The sequence below is a fragment of the Pogona vitticeps genome, chromosome 6 (assembly GCF_051106095.1).
Source record: "Pogona vitticeps strain Pit_001003342236 chromosome 6, PviZW2.1, whole genome shotgun sequence".
NCBI lineage: Eukaryota > Metazoa > Chordata > Lepidosauria > Squamata > Agamidae > Pogona > Pogona vitticeps.
Genome location: NC_135788.1, coordinates 64,362,088 through 64,378,288, shown reverse-complemented (window position 1 = coordinate 64,378,288; position 16,201 = coordinate 64,362,088). Strand labels below are relative to the sequence as shown.

The window sequence follows — 16,201 nt, the reverse complement described above, 5'->3', positions numbered from 1 at the left end:
CTGTCATATGCCTTTCCTTGTAGTTTTAGAAGAGGTAGCCATGTTAGTCTGTGGAAGTATACTAGGCAAAATCCAAAGAAACAAAACAAAACATTCCTGGAGGAATGTTTATATCCTAACACCAAATATAGGCCATAAATCACTCCATGTGAGATGTAATTAAATATCCAATACTATTAGAGCCAGTGAATATTTCGTATGTTTTACTTGTGTAATTGGCATTTAATCCAGTATTTCATTTTTTCTGTATGTCTGACAAAGTAGATGCGTCCATGAAAGCTCATATTAAAATATAATATTTATTATTTAAGGTGCCACGTTTGTCTTTTTTGTTTTGGTTTTTTTTATTTTGTCATATGTTGGTCAAGCAATTGTTGCTCTTTTCAACTGGGTGTCTCCTAAAAATCTTTAATGTTCAGGCAGGTTCATAATAAGAGAGGTGATTGCTTAGATCACTGGTTCTTAACCTTGGGTTACTCAGGAGTTTTGGACTGCAACTCCCAGAAGCCTTCACCACCAGCTGTGCTGACTGGGGTTTCTGGGAGTTGCAGTTCAAAAGCATCTGAGTAACAAAGGTTAAGAACCACTGGCTTAGATAGCCAAGCCTCAAGCCACTTAGGGTTTGAAGGTTAGAACCAACATCTTCAATTGGGGCCTGTAAACAGTTGCAAACCACTGCAGAACTTTCAGTATCTGAGTTGTATGGCTGTGATGCTGTCCATCATTTAGCAGCCTAGCTGTAGTTTATTCTGCCAGTTAAACATTTTGGACCCCTTCAAGATATGTCCAACGTGCTGTTCCACAAAGAGCACATCACAGTAGTCAACATGGGATGCAACAGTGGTGTGAGTGGCTGTTGCAAAACCAGGTCAACTCACAAAATGTTGTAACTGGCTATCTAAGCAGAGTTGTCACTACAGATATCTGGGAATCCAGAAAGAATATAGAATCATAGTGTACTCCCCAATACAAGCCTGACCTTTCAGTGAACCTCTTTTACAACAGGTTGAATCCTATGCCTCAAGTCTGCCTTTTTAATGATTCAAAGCACCGCCATCTTCTCAGAATTTTACTTCAGCTTGTTCATTCTCATCTAGCCCATTATTGAGCTCAGGCAACATTCAAGACTTCTGAATGTTCCATTGGTGTTAGTTGCAAGGAGCAGTAGACCTTGGCTTTGTCAGCATATTAGTGGCATCTCACTCCAAAGCTTTGAATGACACATCTCAGCTTTTCAAATATGTCAATAATATAAGGGGCAGTGTAAATCAAAGACCATGGTACCAGACAGCGCTCCATCAGGATCCCCCTTTGAATGGCCTTGACAGGAAGTATTGGAATCACTATAATACAGTGCCCTGAGTACCCAACCTAGCCAGGCAGTCCAATAGGATACCATTGGTAAATGGTTCTGAAAATCACTGAGAAATCCAGAGCTTTGTTTTCATTTTTATGGCATTTCTTTCACTTAAGGGACCCAAGATAGCTCACAAAGTATTAAAAAACTGAAAACATGATAAATCAATACATTAAAACCAATTTAATATATAATACTATTAAAATATTAGTTAAAGTAGTTAAAGACCATCTTAAAAACAAATGAAAACACAGATAAAGTAATAAGAATACCTAGCACCCAAGATAAAAGCTCTTCACTGCCCAATTAGTTGTTAAAAGTTAGTCTAGAAAGGATGTCCTCCCCCTGGAAGAGCACTGGAAAGACAAGAGCCAACCTAGCCCCCTAAGGAAGAACATTCCACAACCTGGGAAGCAGCCTTAGAGAAGGCACTCTCTCACATCCCCACATCAAAAGTCTCCAAGAGGGCAGTGGGACTGAAAGAAACCTCTCCTGAAGATCTTGGAAATCAAGAAGGCTCATAAGAGGATATGATGCTTCAATGAGCCTGAACTGAAGCTTTATAGGGCATTATAGGTCACAACCAACCTTTAAGAACTGCTTGGAAACAGCCAGTGGAGCCATCATAACAGGGGAGTTATATGCTCCTTGTAATCAGCTCCAGTCAGCAGTATTGCTGCGACATTTTGAACCAGCTGAAGTCTCTGGGCCATCTTCAAAAGCTTTGTCTGTTTGTGTGTATGACTGGTGGTGATGATGATACTATAGGTTTTTTTGCATGTATTTATTTGTAAAATTTTCATACTATTTTTTGATTCAGAAGGATCCACAGTACAGTTTATATTGGCCCAAATCCTCTTCCATAGTTATACTGGCATAACACAAACAGTGTGACTTTTGAAGGCAAATTGCCCTAAATTAAAAAACAATGTAGACATTATATGTTGCTAAACTGATACAATAATGTCTACAGTAATTTCTTAACTTAAGATCAGTTTCCTCCAAAAATTGCACCTTTTGCATAGCTATGCAAAAATTTTTGGCAATGAGGCAATGAAATGCCCTGGGACTGCTTCCATTCCCTCTAAGCTGTAGCATTGATCTAAGCTGGCCACATCCCAAGGTCCTCGTTAGGCTGTTTTCTTTATTTACTAGTTTGCATTTATTTACATACTTTCTGTTTGAATGCTTTCAGCAGAACTGCAGGCTCTTTCTAATCATTCAGAGAAAAGTGTTTTGGAATTTTGTGTCTTTCATCTCCACTGATTTCCCCTAACAAGTTCTGAAATTGTTTCCTGGTCTGTTGCTTTTTGTCTTCACCTCCTCTTACATTCCATGATTCAAGACACCAATGTTGTGCACTGTTTGGCATTTAAATTTATGTTATGCTTCTGGTTGTCCTATCAGAAACCTTCATTCTTAATAAACAAAAGCCACACACAGAAAGGACTTCTGCCTTGTATGAAGTAGATGTTATTGCACTAATTTAAACTGATTCACTGTGCTGAGCAGCAGTTTATCAAAACAAAATCTCATTAAAATCTGTCTGCACTTTGCATCCCTCCCCAATCTCCTTTGTATACTAAGATAGTGGGGCTTTCTATGACCGGACAGTAACCTGTGGTAACCTGCGGTGTGTATGCACATCCGCAGGCCATGAATGAAACCGTTGTTAATGTTCTTAAATGTTGGCACTGCTGTGTTAATAACTTTTGAAAGTTTCTGCTTTATCAGCAACAATGACTGGCAAATAATCAGCTGTTGTTGTTTTTGTGTGTGTTTGGAACACCAGAATAGCTGCTTTCTGCAGAAGGGGGTAATTCTCATTCCAAGATACATGGCTGCGCTTATTCTGATAAGGGCAGAGTTGTTGGGTGTTTCTAATTGTATTTTAGTATTTAGTCCAGTTTCCCACACATGCCCCAAAGCCAGTGAAGCAAAAGCATTAATGACTGGGCCCTTAAATATATAGTGACTTCAGCGTATAAGGGTACAAGAGCAAGTCAGATGCTACTGTGTGGTCTACCCTGCGGTTTTAGAGTAATAATTGTAGAACAATTCACAGTTGTCTGTGCATCTGCTTTAATGGGATCATTGAAGATTCTGTAAAGAACATAAAGAAGCAACATCTCTGTGTGTCATAAACATTTTATGGTTAATGACTGTATTTGCATGCTGTGTTTGTTTTGAGAATGTCTCATTCCAGCTTTCCAGCACACCATCAAAAAAAATTTAAGAGCTGTTAAGGTGCTGTATGGATTTTGATGCAAAAGTTGTATTCATTTATCCCAACTTGAGGTTTGACAAGTTTTTGGATTTTTGTCAGTGTTGCACATTTTCTTTAAAAATTCAGAGAGAGAGTTTTTTCTCCAGCTAAAAGAATCGTAAAGTAAAATGTACACCCTGATTGTCTGCCCCTCAGTTAATATATGCTTGTGTGAGGGAATACACATTTAATTCTGTATACAGTATAGTCACTGGAATGGATCAGAGCTAGAGAGGAAATCTAAGGCAAAGTCTCTCTCACCCTATTTCTGGAGGCTGTCTCAGTTGCTGAGGTTGACTACCATCATGGCATATCTCCACACGTCTCTCTGCCTGTGTGGATTGTTAAGGTCCAGCCAATCTCCTCCTGCTGGCAATGTCATCAAGTGGCAACAATCATTCATAATTAAAGAGTTCCTTCTCTTGTCTCATAGTTTCCTTATGGTGAAGGGGATTAAACGGGAGCCAGAAAAGTAGGAAATCTTTAATTACCAAAAATCTCCCTCCTACTGGTGTCATCATTACCCTTCCATAAGCAAAAATTAAGCACCAGGTTTTCAGCCATCATGGCTGGAGTAGTGTTAAGTATTAAGATATGCAAGGCCTTTTTGATCTGTGGTGCCTTAATTCATGTAATTGTTACCTCATCATTGCAGCCAACAGATATTTCATATGAATATGTAAGCCATCTTTTTGTGGAATTGTCCACAAAAGCTCACATTCAAAAATATAAATCTTTAAATATCACCACGTTTGTCTTTTTCCCCCCCCTTTTATTTTATTTTTAATCAACTTTTTTGTGTGATCGATATTTTCTGGACCCATATATTTATATATAAATATACTCACATGTATTTGTATAGTTTGTCAGCATAACAAAGATAACTGAAGCCAAATAGACATTCAAGTTCATTGCTAGAAACCGTGAATGGATACAAGTTCTCTCTGTGTGTTTGCTTTCTGGGAAGACTGCAATGAGAGGAAGATTTTATGTGGCTAATATACATTGTGTGTATTTCTTAGTAATGTTTTCACAAACATTATCTGGCTTTAAAGGTTAATTTATTTATTTATTTATTTTTATTTAATGTCAACCTGGAACATTAGATTTTTAAAAGAATGACATATACACACAAACTAGTTCTCATGAAGATGACATTTTGAAATGACTGAAGGGGAAGGGTGAGAAGTTCATCAACATAGTGTTGTAATGCATGATAAAATTATGATTCAATCTTCACTGTTTTCTAGGCTTTCAAAACCAAGGATGGCTATATCGTGGTGGGAGCAGGAAATGATCAACAGTTTGCCACTGTTTGCAAGGTAATGGTACTACAAAACAGTTAATTGGGTGGAAAGATCAAGATGCTGCAGGATTCTATATTAGACAGTTCACGGCGGTGATGGCCAATTTTCTTGATTCTTAGAGAATGCAAGGTAAGGCACTACTTGCAGCTATAAAACATCCAGAGGCCTAAATGCAGTTGTTACTCCCAGCTAGAGCTACCATATCAGGCCAAAACCAACATGTAAATAAAAAAAATAAAGAAGACAAAAAAGAAGACCTTAAACACTGGCTGTTATATTTTAATGTGAGCTTTTGTGGCCAGGTCCACTTCTTCAGACATAAGAGTGGACACTCAGTTGCTGAGGTTGTCTACCATCATTTCATATCTCCATTTGTCTATGTGGGTTAGTTGTTCATTATTAAGGTCCTCTCTTATGTCTGAGGAAGTGGACTTGTCCACAAAAACTCATATCAAAATATAGTACAGTGGTACCTCGACTTACGACCTTAATCCATTTTGGAACGACGTTTGTGCGTCGGAAAGTTCATAAGTCGAAGTACCATTTCCCATTGAAATGCATGGGAACAGAATTAATCCGTTCCAGCATTTCAAAAGGCAAAAAGGCAGGGGGAAAGGGCGGGAAATTCAAATTTCCTGCCCTTTCTCCCTGCCTTTTTGCATTCAGAGCTCTCAAAGGGCTTGCTTCGATGTCCGGGGGAAAGCCCTTTGATTGCTCTGAAGCGAAAAAGGCAGGGAAAAGGGCGAGAAATTCAAATTTCCAGCCCTTTCTCCCTGCCTTTTTGCAGGGGTCCATTTATGAACGCCTCCGTTCGCAAAAAATGGCATTGACTTGCGAACGGAGCCTCAACCTTGTTTCTAAGTCGAGCTCCGTTCACAAGTCGATGCCAATTTTTGCCAACTGAGCCATTTGTAACTCGAAAAGTTCGTATGTGGGGCAGTTTGTAAGTCGAGGATTGACTGTAGTTAGTCCTGAAGGTACCACAACTGCTATTTCACAGTAGACTTATTGGCATGACCAGGGAGCTGGTGGAGATCAAGAGTTAGTTCTGCCTGTATACCTGATGCCTGCAAGGGAAGGATGAAGTAGAACTCTCCAAAGAGGGCAGAAGCCAGAAACATATTTGAGAAGAGGTGCCCTTTGATAGGAAGCTTTCAAGGAAAGACATGGGCAGCTCTTTTCACTTTGTTCCTCATTGATTTTGAACAATGAATAACTGACAAGGAGTGGACAAACTTTAAAGACAAGATATATACATGTCTATCTCTTCATGGAGATGATAGGTTACTTTGATGGGCCTGTCCTAGGGTAGGAGATAAATGATGATGGTTTGTGTGCCACTGAGTCCTACATACTTAATTCAAAATCACACAGTTTTATGGTTATGGTGTTAGCTGAGTAAAATTTGTTTCATTTTATTTAGATCCTGAATTTGTCCAAAATCAGCCATGATCCCAGATATAAAAACAACCAGCAGCGAGTGTTAAATAGGAAGGAACTCATTGGAATTTTATCAGCCAGGTATGAGTTCAGTGTTTAAATTGAGAGTATTTAGTTCTGCAAAGACTTCTGCAGACTTAACTATTTTTGACATATGTAGAATATGCTTCTCTGTGTGTGCAAATGTACTTTTCTACCTACAGATTGTGTAGACTTTTAATGTGGACTAATATGAAGTATATATTATAACATCATATTTCCTAATAAAGCCATAAGCTTTCAAATATTTCTCCAAAAAGGGATGTTCCTGAAGAAATCTTTTTGGGGGCAAAATTGCTTGGTTTTTGTACCTAGGGAAGGATGATCCAGGTTTCTGATTTGTGTCAAGTTGGGTTTTTTTTACATTCTTTATCCAAAACTTTGTTCAGTTCCTGAATTAATACTTAATCTATGTGAGCCACCCCTGCTTTTCCCTCCATGATGAGAGGATGAGTCTTTGCAAAAGAAGGAGCTTTATTACAGTGGGGAAGGGGAGAAAACAACTTGCACCAAAAGTCTTTTACAAAATCGGGTCTGGCTGGATCCTGAAGAGAAATAGGTTTTGGAAGCCTCAGGCCAACTGGCAGTGGATACATAGTCCTTTGTAGACCCAAGAACTTTTGGGATGGTAACTGAAAAGTCCTTAGCAGGAATGGGCCCCTCCGGGCGATACACAAGGCAGTTCTTGTCAGCCCCAGGCTCTGCTGAGCTTTGTGGACACAGGCCCTTCTGGGCAGGCAACTGACAAGTCCCAAACAAGGTCAATCTCCTGCAATGAGACACAAACCCTATTCCAATGGATTAGCACAGTTTTATGGGCTCCAGGGAGTTACTTCACTCCCCAAAGTTCATAAGTACAACTTGTTTGGGAGGTCTCTTGAGGAAAGCTGCCAGAGGCTTTCCCGGCAGGAGACATGCCTGCAATGTCTGACAGAGCAAACATTTGTGCACACCCTCTCTTTGGCATGACCAGAGTTCAGGCAGAAAGTGCTGCGTAAGATGGCTGGTGTGGAGGCAGATATCAGTTTGAGCTGGTAGAGAACCAAGGGCTCAAATTGGGAGGGAAGGGGATCAGCTGCTTGTCCATATTGTCTCCAGAAGCACTTAGTGTCTCTTGAGCTTTCCAGATGCCTTGGTTCTTGGAGCCTTGCCCCCATCTTACCCTGACAGCTTCTTCAGAGGATGCTGTCAGCTTCTCTCTGGGTGGATCAGCATGGACTTGTTTTCCCTCAAACACCAGCCAGTCCTCTGCATCTTCACACTGATCCTCCCAAGTCTTCCAGTCTGCCTTATATTTCTAGCTCAGCCATCCCCAGAGCTGCACCTGTGAAGGTGACAGCAACATTTTCCCCACCTGGACCCAGGATGCAGGTATAGTGCAGGGAGAAAGTGCACCTCCTGCACCCAGCTAGGTAGTCAGCCCACTATGCTTGCTGGCCAGGGCAGACTCGCTATTTATTTAAAATTTCAATATATATTACAAGTCTTTAAAACTCAGTTTGATATTTGTTTTCTCACAAAATACAATTTTAAATGTGTATTTTGATGTCATTTGCCACCTACAACTGTCTTTATTCAGAGGAGTTCAAAATCCACTGGCATCTCTGTTCTGTAGATTAGACTGAGGGGTAGGTAGTTTCATAGCATTTGAGGATGTTACTGCTGAGGGAGACTGGCTACTTAGATTTCTCCCCTTTTGTATGTCAGCAAGATGATTTTTAAAAAACAAACAAAACAATTCTTCAGTGAGGCAACTTGAAACCATCTAGATTAGAATGTCCTGGATTTTCCCTGTAGACATTTTCTATATCATATCCAAAACATGGTTCCAAAATATATAAGTGGCCCTCAATGTAAGAATTAATTTTTTTAAAAGAAAATTGTATCTTATTAGAACTGGAATTGAAACAAACAAACCGCTCATAGGTTTTTGGTGGTCCTTGGGTTATCTTCTCTGCTGAAGAGCATTTCATCTTCTCCGTATGTGTGGCGCTTTCAATTTTATTTTGTCTATTGTTCTATGGGAGGTCGCCAGTTCACTTCTTTTCTAAAGTCCCAACTAAGGATTCACTGGAAAAATAATCTTTTTAAAATAGATTTTATACCTATAACTGCCTGTCTCAGGTTTGCTGTCTCAGGCTTGTCAGCTTCTTGGCTAAATATGCCATGTTATTTTTGCAGAGGTTCCATGCAATCTCTAGAGAACTGCAAATGCTGCCGGTGCAAACCGATTTTGTATTTCATGTATTAATGGAAGAGCATAATTTATTAAGTGTCATGTTTGTTTGGTTGAATCTGGCACCCAATAAAGAAAGACCAACTGCAACATGAATCTTTGTTCAGGATCTTGGAGTCATATGTATTTGTTCCCATTCCTTGTAATTTGGCCTTGTATTAGCTAATAGACATCATTTGCAGAATGATCACATTTTGTATGGTAGATTTTGAAAGACTAGCAAGATATTTATCCCTTAGAGCCTTTGCAATAGAATCATTGTGGAGAACAAATAATCTGTCATGAGAAAAAAGTGGCGGAGTTGCTTAATGTTAAACATGCTTTACAGGGTATGTGTCTGACATGGGTTGCTTCAGAAAGTATTTTAAATTAGCAGAACTGGCTGGTACTTTTTCCATTATTTGAAAAGCCAAGCTTAATAAGGGTATGATTGCTGTAACAGGGTTTGCCACCAAGTAACCTTTATCTAGAGTTATGTCAGCAATCGTGCTGATCTCAGGAAACTTTCATTGATTGAAGAAATAATTGTCTGCTTTATGACTGATCAGTAACTTTAAATCTTACTAGATAATGGAATTTGACATCATACATATACTGTATAATGGAGCCACTAACTGCATCCAGTGTCTTATGTCTGATGAAGTGGACTTGTCCATGAAAGCTCACATTAAAAATAATAAAAGTTAGTCTTCAAAGTGCCATCACATTTTTTATTTTTATTCTTTATTTTGTTTTCACATATAATGCTTTCAGAGACTAACATGGCTACCTCTTCTACAACTACTAACTGAATCCAGTGTCTCTGGATATGATCAAAGGGAGACTACGCAATGGTGCCTTGAATTCAATAATGGAGGGAAAGCATTATATAAACATACAAACTAAATGAACAAATAAACTCTTGTTCAGTAAATACCGTAACCAAACAGAAACTTTGACAAGCCCATTTGCAATATGCCTATATAACATTCTCTGGTGCATTGTTCTCAAATGTGCAAATATATTTCACACTTTTTAATGATTGTGCATATAAATACTATTCTAGAGTTCTTTAGTGATTTGCCCTACACTTTTAAAATGTGATTATATGAATCATTCATGAATAAAGCTTTAAAAGTTTAAAGGCAGAGTCGAAAGAAAAAAATATTTTGACATTTCAGCATCTGGTTACAGTAGGATGTTGGTTTGACATATTTATACCACAAAGGACCACTTTTTGTTGTTGGTATTTAAAGATCACCACTTCTGGAAACAACTGAAATGTTGCTGCACAAGACAAGTATAGACAAGATATCCAGCTGCCTAGGGCCCCCAGCAGCCCCACACTCACAAATTAAGAACAGTGGGAGGGAAATCCCAGAGGACTCTTGTCTGTCTTCTAGGGTAAATGGAGGCAGTTTTGCAATGCATTGTATACATGTACAAACTAATTGAAGCCTCCAAGGTCTGATTTTTTTTTTTAAAAAATAGCCACTGGAGACCTAGAGCAAAGTGTTTCTGGGTGTGGTCAATGGGAGACCACCAAACTGTTTCTTGCGTTCAACCATAAATATTAATGCAACACACACACATGTTTCCCGAGGGATTAATTTTCTTTATATCCTGGGGAAAGGGACCCGGAGAGGAGAGAGACCCCAGCCAGACTACTGACAAGGAGACAGTACACCAAATTCTTAGATCAAACTCTATTCATGTAACATTTATTGCTTTCATTCATTTAAAACATAAAACAAAGGTATCAAGAGGCCACACTTCACACCTCACATGCACACATACTCACACACACAGAGCTCTTCTCTGATGGTTGATCAGTTCTTCGGTAAGAACGATGGGAGCAATGTTGCAGCACTGTTCGAAGCCCACAATGTCTTCCTGGGTCATCCTTCTTGTAGGCATCTTCCTTGTGGGCTGTGCCTGTGGGCTGAATCTGGGTGGGCATAAGCAAGCAGGAGGCAGACCCTGATTTCCTGGGCAAGTACAGTCTGTTGTTGCCATGCAGGAATGCTTCTTGCACGTGTACAGTTTGCTTCCTTTACCTCAGTCCTGGTTCCATCCAGACTACTTCCTCTTTCTTGTCTGGACAACAGGTTCCAGCCAGCCTTCTTCCCCTTTCTTATCTGGACAAACAAGTCCACAGTTAGAACTTCCGCCCACACATGCAGTTTTCTTCGGATATAGAAACTTTATCTCTTGTAACTCTTTGCAGCTTTGTAGCAGGCTCACGATCCCATCTTCCCTCACAAGTCTCCATCTTCTTTTTAGGCCTGGGGTGCTGGTCTTTCTGGAACCCACACACTCTGTTACTCATGACACACATCCATTCAGTAAATAATCTAATAGAAATGTGTCCTGGTATGACTGCTGCTTCTCCTCTTGAACTGGCCATGGAGTATCAATGCTTAAGCTCAGGTCGTTCACCAATAGGTACATTGGGAGACATGATGGTGGGGCCAGCTTGGGCAATTCTGTCAGCCCTGTCACAATGTTCAGTGTCGGTTGTTGCCCCCTTGTGCAAATAGGACATGGTAGGGTTTCATCCAGATGAAAGCCACAGCAAAATCAACAAATAAGATAATGAAAGGATATTTGTATCTCCCAATGCCCTTTTCAAACAGTCTTGAACTTTGCATTTGGTCAGAAAATGATCCATTTCTCTCCCCTCCCTGGCACACAACCCCATTTCTGCAGCTGTGCCTTTTAGGAAGTATGCAGTTGAGTGTCATGGATACCACTTATTAAGAAAGTAAAGCTTGCAGCCTCTCAGTTGCAGAGAAATAACAGAGTGTGCTGGAGCCTCTTTTATCCTCATAGCAAGATGACCTTATTCAGCAAGGTCCTCTGACCTTGTATAGCATATTCAGGGAACTGGTAAGACTGTTAAGGGCAAGAGGCAGCAGGAAAGTCTGCTTCCACTTCCCCCTGTTTTGCATACCAAATAAGGAACACACTGAGAGACTCAAGGGTACCCTGTCCTCATTGGTGGTAGAAAGGGTCTTGAGAAGCAGGGTAGACACAATTGCCTAGCTGCCACCACCATTACAATTGTATTGCTAAAAAAAAGTTCATTGAGATTAGCAGACCACGTAGGATTCCACTACAGGTAAGGCAGAACATGAATTCAAAATGCAGTGTGTGAAAAATGACCCTTCCTTGTTGTACAGCACATCAGAAGGGTCATAAGGATATAAATTTAATCCAATATTAACTATATCCTGCCTTTACACTGGGTTGCTTGGGGAAATACACAGTATTAGTGCAAATGGATTACAAATAATATGGACTAGCACCTGATGGAGACAACGGTTATAAGAACCCAGTACAGCATATACTGTATGTAGGCCAGATTCTTCTCCTGTTGAAGGCAACCTGCGGCCAAGGAGAGGTGGCCTCTTCTGTCCCCACAACACAGATGTGAGATACCTTTTAAAAACCTCAAACCAATCATAGATTGAGGTGGAGGATTCTGTCCTCTCTGATGATGCAGTTTTAAAATAATATCACCAACACTTGGCACATAAACTTATTTATTTTTCATTATTTTTAGGAATTTATTCATAGTTGCTTGCACATTCCTTTTTAAGATACAGACACATTTTGTTATACAGTTACTCCTGTCTGTTAAAATAGATAAAGGCAGTTAAAGTTGGAAGCCTGAAAATGCTGATTGTACAGAACTTTGGCTAGAATCTTACAGCATCTTCAGCCTTGTATGTGTCTTCTGGTCTGTTTTGCTTCATGACAGTGAACACACTCATACCCACACAAGCACCTGTGCACGGAGAAATGTCATAGAATTTAGCAATCTTCTTGTTGACTCTTTGATGTAGAAAACATTGTTAATCTTCTCAAGATGGGATAGAAGAAAAAATATTAAGTTTCTTCTCTGCAGTAGAGTAAGTACCGTACTCATGGGTGGTCAGTCCCCAAATTAACCTACAATAAAGGAATTTTAAAAATATCTAAATTTTATTAATTAATTTACATTCCAGATAGAAAAGCCTAAACTGTAATCCTAAATAGTCAGACATGTGCTCTCTAGGGCACAAGGATGGGGAGTAAAAGTATGTCAACTCTTTAAAGAAGGAGGAACAGGGGTAGGTGGACCCTAAGATATCAGTCTAACAATTGGTGCAGGTGGAAGTAAAGACCAGAGAGTCAAAAAGGGGATGGACTAGTGTTTCTGGCATCTACTGCCTTTCTGGTCATTTGGGTTGGAAAGGTGTTAGGAGGCTGTGATTTGAGGACAACAGACTATAATCCTAAACTTTGTCCATTGACTCAACCCGTCCCAGAAATGCAGCATAAACACTTGTTTTATAATGTAGTGTTGTTTATATCTGTTCAAAATTAAATGTCATCTTATTGAGTTCCAGGACATTTGTATGCCTAGCTGAATGTGAAGACGATTGCAGCCAGAATATTGCTTGTTATTTGTGTTTGCTCAAACTGTGTATCACTATTCACTTCTATTGGGGGACTCCACCTGGAAAAGAGGATCTGACATTGCACTAACAAAAACAAACAAACAGGAAATGTGTATCTAATAGATGTGAATGTGAGAACAAAGTCTGTAAATGGCCCCAAGGAGACAACCAAGTAAACCAAGGAATTTTGGTTTGCACAGGATAAGGATAGTATATCATATGCAAAACCGGATGACCTTGGGACAGATATTACAATCACACAACACATAAACATGTAATCAATGTTGTTATCTGACCAACCATTGTGGTTGTTAATTGGGACATGTGTTTCAGATGTAACAGACAAGAAAACTTTGTAATTGGATCTTTGTGCTTAAAAATAGAATGTTTATTTCATGTATGAGAGTCCTAACCACATCACATCTATCTTTTTTTGCTGTGAAAAAGAAAGACATGAAATAAAAAATATGAAGTTCATTATTGTAATTAACAATGAGAGGAAGTGTGCTGGCTTATAGTTGAAACTACTGATAATTTTGGTTTGCATTACTGCTGGATTGCGTCAGAAAATCAGATAGAATTGTAAGTCAGTCTAACCATGATTTTTGCCCCAAGGCTTGGTTTCTGCATTTCCGAGGAACATGTGCAGAACATTTTTACTGCATTATTTACTGCTGGGATAGAAGCACCCATTTTTATATGGCTGACTGGCTGAAATGGATAACTCAACTGTATGCTTCTTCATTTATTCCTAGGTTTTTGGAAGAAGAGACTACCAAATGGCTGGAACTTTTCGAAGGTAGTGGTGTTCCATATGGTCCAATTAATAGCATGAAACAAGTGTTCACAGATCCTCAGGTCAGTCTTCTTACGGACACTGAATATTGAGAGTTCATCTTAAGACTTAGTGTGGTGTAGTGGTGGGAGCGTTGATCTAGGACTGGAGAGACATGGATTAAAATCCCTGCCCCTTCATGAAAACCACTGGGTAACTTTGGGCCTACCTCACAGGGCTGTTGTAGTGATGAAGTTTGAAAACTTCTTCATCATGACAGCCACGATCTCAAATGGTTGCTTCTTCCAACTTTTGCTGATGTTGGTGTCACACAATAGAACAAATTTGCTCAGCGACATCTGTGCATTGTTTGTAAAAATCTGCTTGACAATATTTCTGCTAAATCAGCAAGCCTTTGAGCAAAACCAGGTTTTTACACAGCTTGGAAAATTCTATTTGTTATGGGCTGTCATCTCACTTCCATATGAATGAATTAGCTCAGAAAGCTCCTATAAGTAACAGCAGTGTTGAGGCCTTGCAGGCTAAAGACCATGACCTCTTTTGGTGAGTCAGGCTGCAACTACTGGAGCAATTCAGCTTTGCTATAGCTTGATTCACAGGCTATTTTACACTTCTGTTCAGAATAGGTGGACCCATGGAGACCATGAATTATTTTGATGTAAGTGTCCACATTGGCTCCTCATCCAGTTAGATCTATGTCACAGTCCAAGCCCCCCCTCCCCTTGATCCCCCCCCCCTCTGCTGATCCCCAGTTCTACTTTTATGGTTCATAGTAAAGCCAGTGGGCTGTTTAAAATGTTGCATGACGTTAGGGAAAGGGACAGTTTTCCAGATGTGTCTATAACATACAAATACATACACACATACTGTAGAAACATAGCTGTCTGCTGTGGTTCATCGAAATTGTTTCTATTTCATATAGATTTTTATGTTTTATTTTTGTTAGTTTGTGCAGAGGTGATCTAGTGCTAATCTGATATATCAGTCCAATGATAAGGTGATCTGTTACTAAATTTGGTAGCTTGTTTTTTAAAAGTAAAATACCTCAGGGTGACTAGGGAAGAAGATTGCAGGATGGATGCTCAACCTGTCCAAAACATCACACCCAGCTTAATATGTCACCAGAGTAACACCCACAGTCATCATGCCTTCCTCCTGCCCATTTGGAGAACTGAACTGATCACACAGGGAAAACACTGCTAGAATCACTCTGGCTTTAAAAAAAGTAGGAGACCCCAGCAGTCACGTGTGGGAGAGACTTCAAAGCAAAAAAGAACGGTGGTGATTCGCACCAGCCTTTGCATCATTCAAAAGTTTTAAAAGTTCGTATTCATCCATCCAACTTTCACAGCAGAGTCTATGGTATTTGCCAGTGTAGTCACAGTCTCAGTTCTCTTCCCACAACGTCCTTCTCTTTTCCTATTACTTGCATCTTTTCCTAATACTTTTATCTTTTCCATTGAGCCTTGTCTACTCATTATACACCTGAAATGCAACATACTCAGTTAAGTCATTTCAGCTCTAGTGAGAGTTCTGACTTGATTTGATTTAGAGTCCATGTATTCATCTTTACGGCAGTAGATGCAAATGTATGTGGTTGGAGATTTGGTTGTGATACTGTTTCGCACTTGGGAGCTTATAAAAGGTTTTTTTTTTGGGGGGGGACCCATCTTGGAATCACAGTTCAGAGCAAGCTTGTAACTGGCAAGAACCAAGGTCAGTTGGCTTTTTAAAGATTATAGTATTGATAAAGTTTGGAAACAGCAGTACAATCTGAGATAGCCGTTGTTTGCAATATATTGATATATACACTGCTTTTATTTATTATTTTTACAAATTGTATAGTAGTTGGTCATTTAGTATAATAATTGGCAATTATATATTTTGTGACAGTTAACCAGGCAAGGCTTCCCTCTGTAGCCACTCAGCCACACTGCACTTCTTGTTCTGAGTGGGTGAGCCCAGAGAAAGAGAGGAGACTTTGGAATCAGGCTGGAACCAGATCACTCCCCTACCCTACTGTCCACTCAGACTTGGCAGTGCTTCCAGAGAGTTCAAAACAGAATCCAAAAGGCAACACTCTCAGAAGCAAGGTGCCTCCTTTGAAAGGAAAGAGCTGCCACCACACCTACACAAAAACCAAAATCCAGGTAGTCTGGTCAAGGCAAGACCTGGTTTAGTACTACAAGCCTTCAATGCCAAAATCTAGATAGCAGTTTAGAAGGATTTTAATATTTTGTTTAAAAAACGGGGGCGGGGGGAGTTAAAAGGAGAAAAGCCAAATGTTCCAAAAAGTTACAAAAACTCCCTTCAAAATACTGGAACAAAATACAGAG

General features: G+C 39.6%; 1 protein-coding gene and 1 long non-coding RNA gene across 10 annotated transcripts in view; one reads left to right on the top strand and one right to left on the bottom strand.

Annotated features, from left to right (window-relative positions):
- The window catches only part of LOC140708333 (uncharacterized), a 69,201-nt gene extending 58,643 nt beyond the window's left edge, over positions 1–10,558 (bottom strand). For 2 of the 3 annotated variants that reach the window (XR_013537369.1, XR_013537368.1), the window contains exon 1: positions 10,426–10,522. This is a non-coding gene — a long non-coding RNA (uncharacterized LOC140708333). Of the gene's footprint in view, positions 1–4,471; positions 4,592–10,425 lie in introns of all 3 variants that reach the window. The other variant, XR_013537370.1, reaches the window with a different exon arrangement.
- The window catches only part of SUGCT (succinyl-CoA:glutarate-CoA transferase), a 506,744-nt gene that overhangs the window by 182,867 nt on the left and 307,676 nt on the right, over positions 1–16,201 (top strand). For all 7 annotated transcript variants that reach the window (XR_012088437.2, XM_073003757.2, XM_073003763.2 and 4 more), the window contains 3 exons: positions 4,874–4,945; positions 6,354–6,451; positions 13,825–13,927. Coding sequence is in view for 6 of the 7 variants with exons in the window: in XM_073003757.2 (XP_072859858.2) it covers positions 4,874–4,945; positions 6,354–6,451; positions 13,825–13,927 (273 nt within the window). In the remaining variant the exon portion in view is untranslated. The remainder of the gene's footprint in view (positions 1–4,873; positions 4,946–6,353; positions 6,452–13,824; positions 13,928–16,201) is intronic.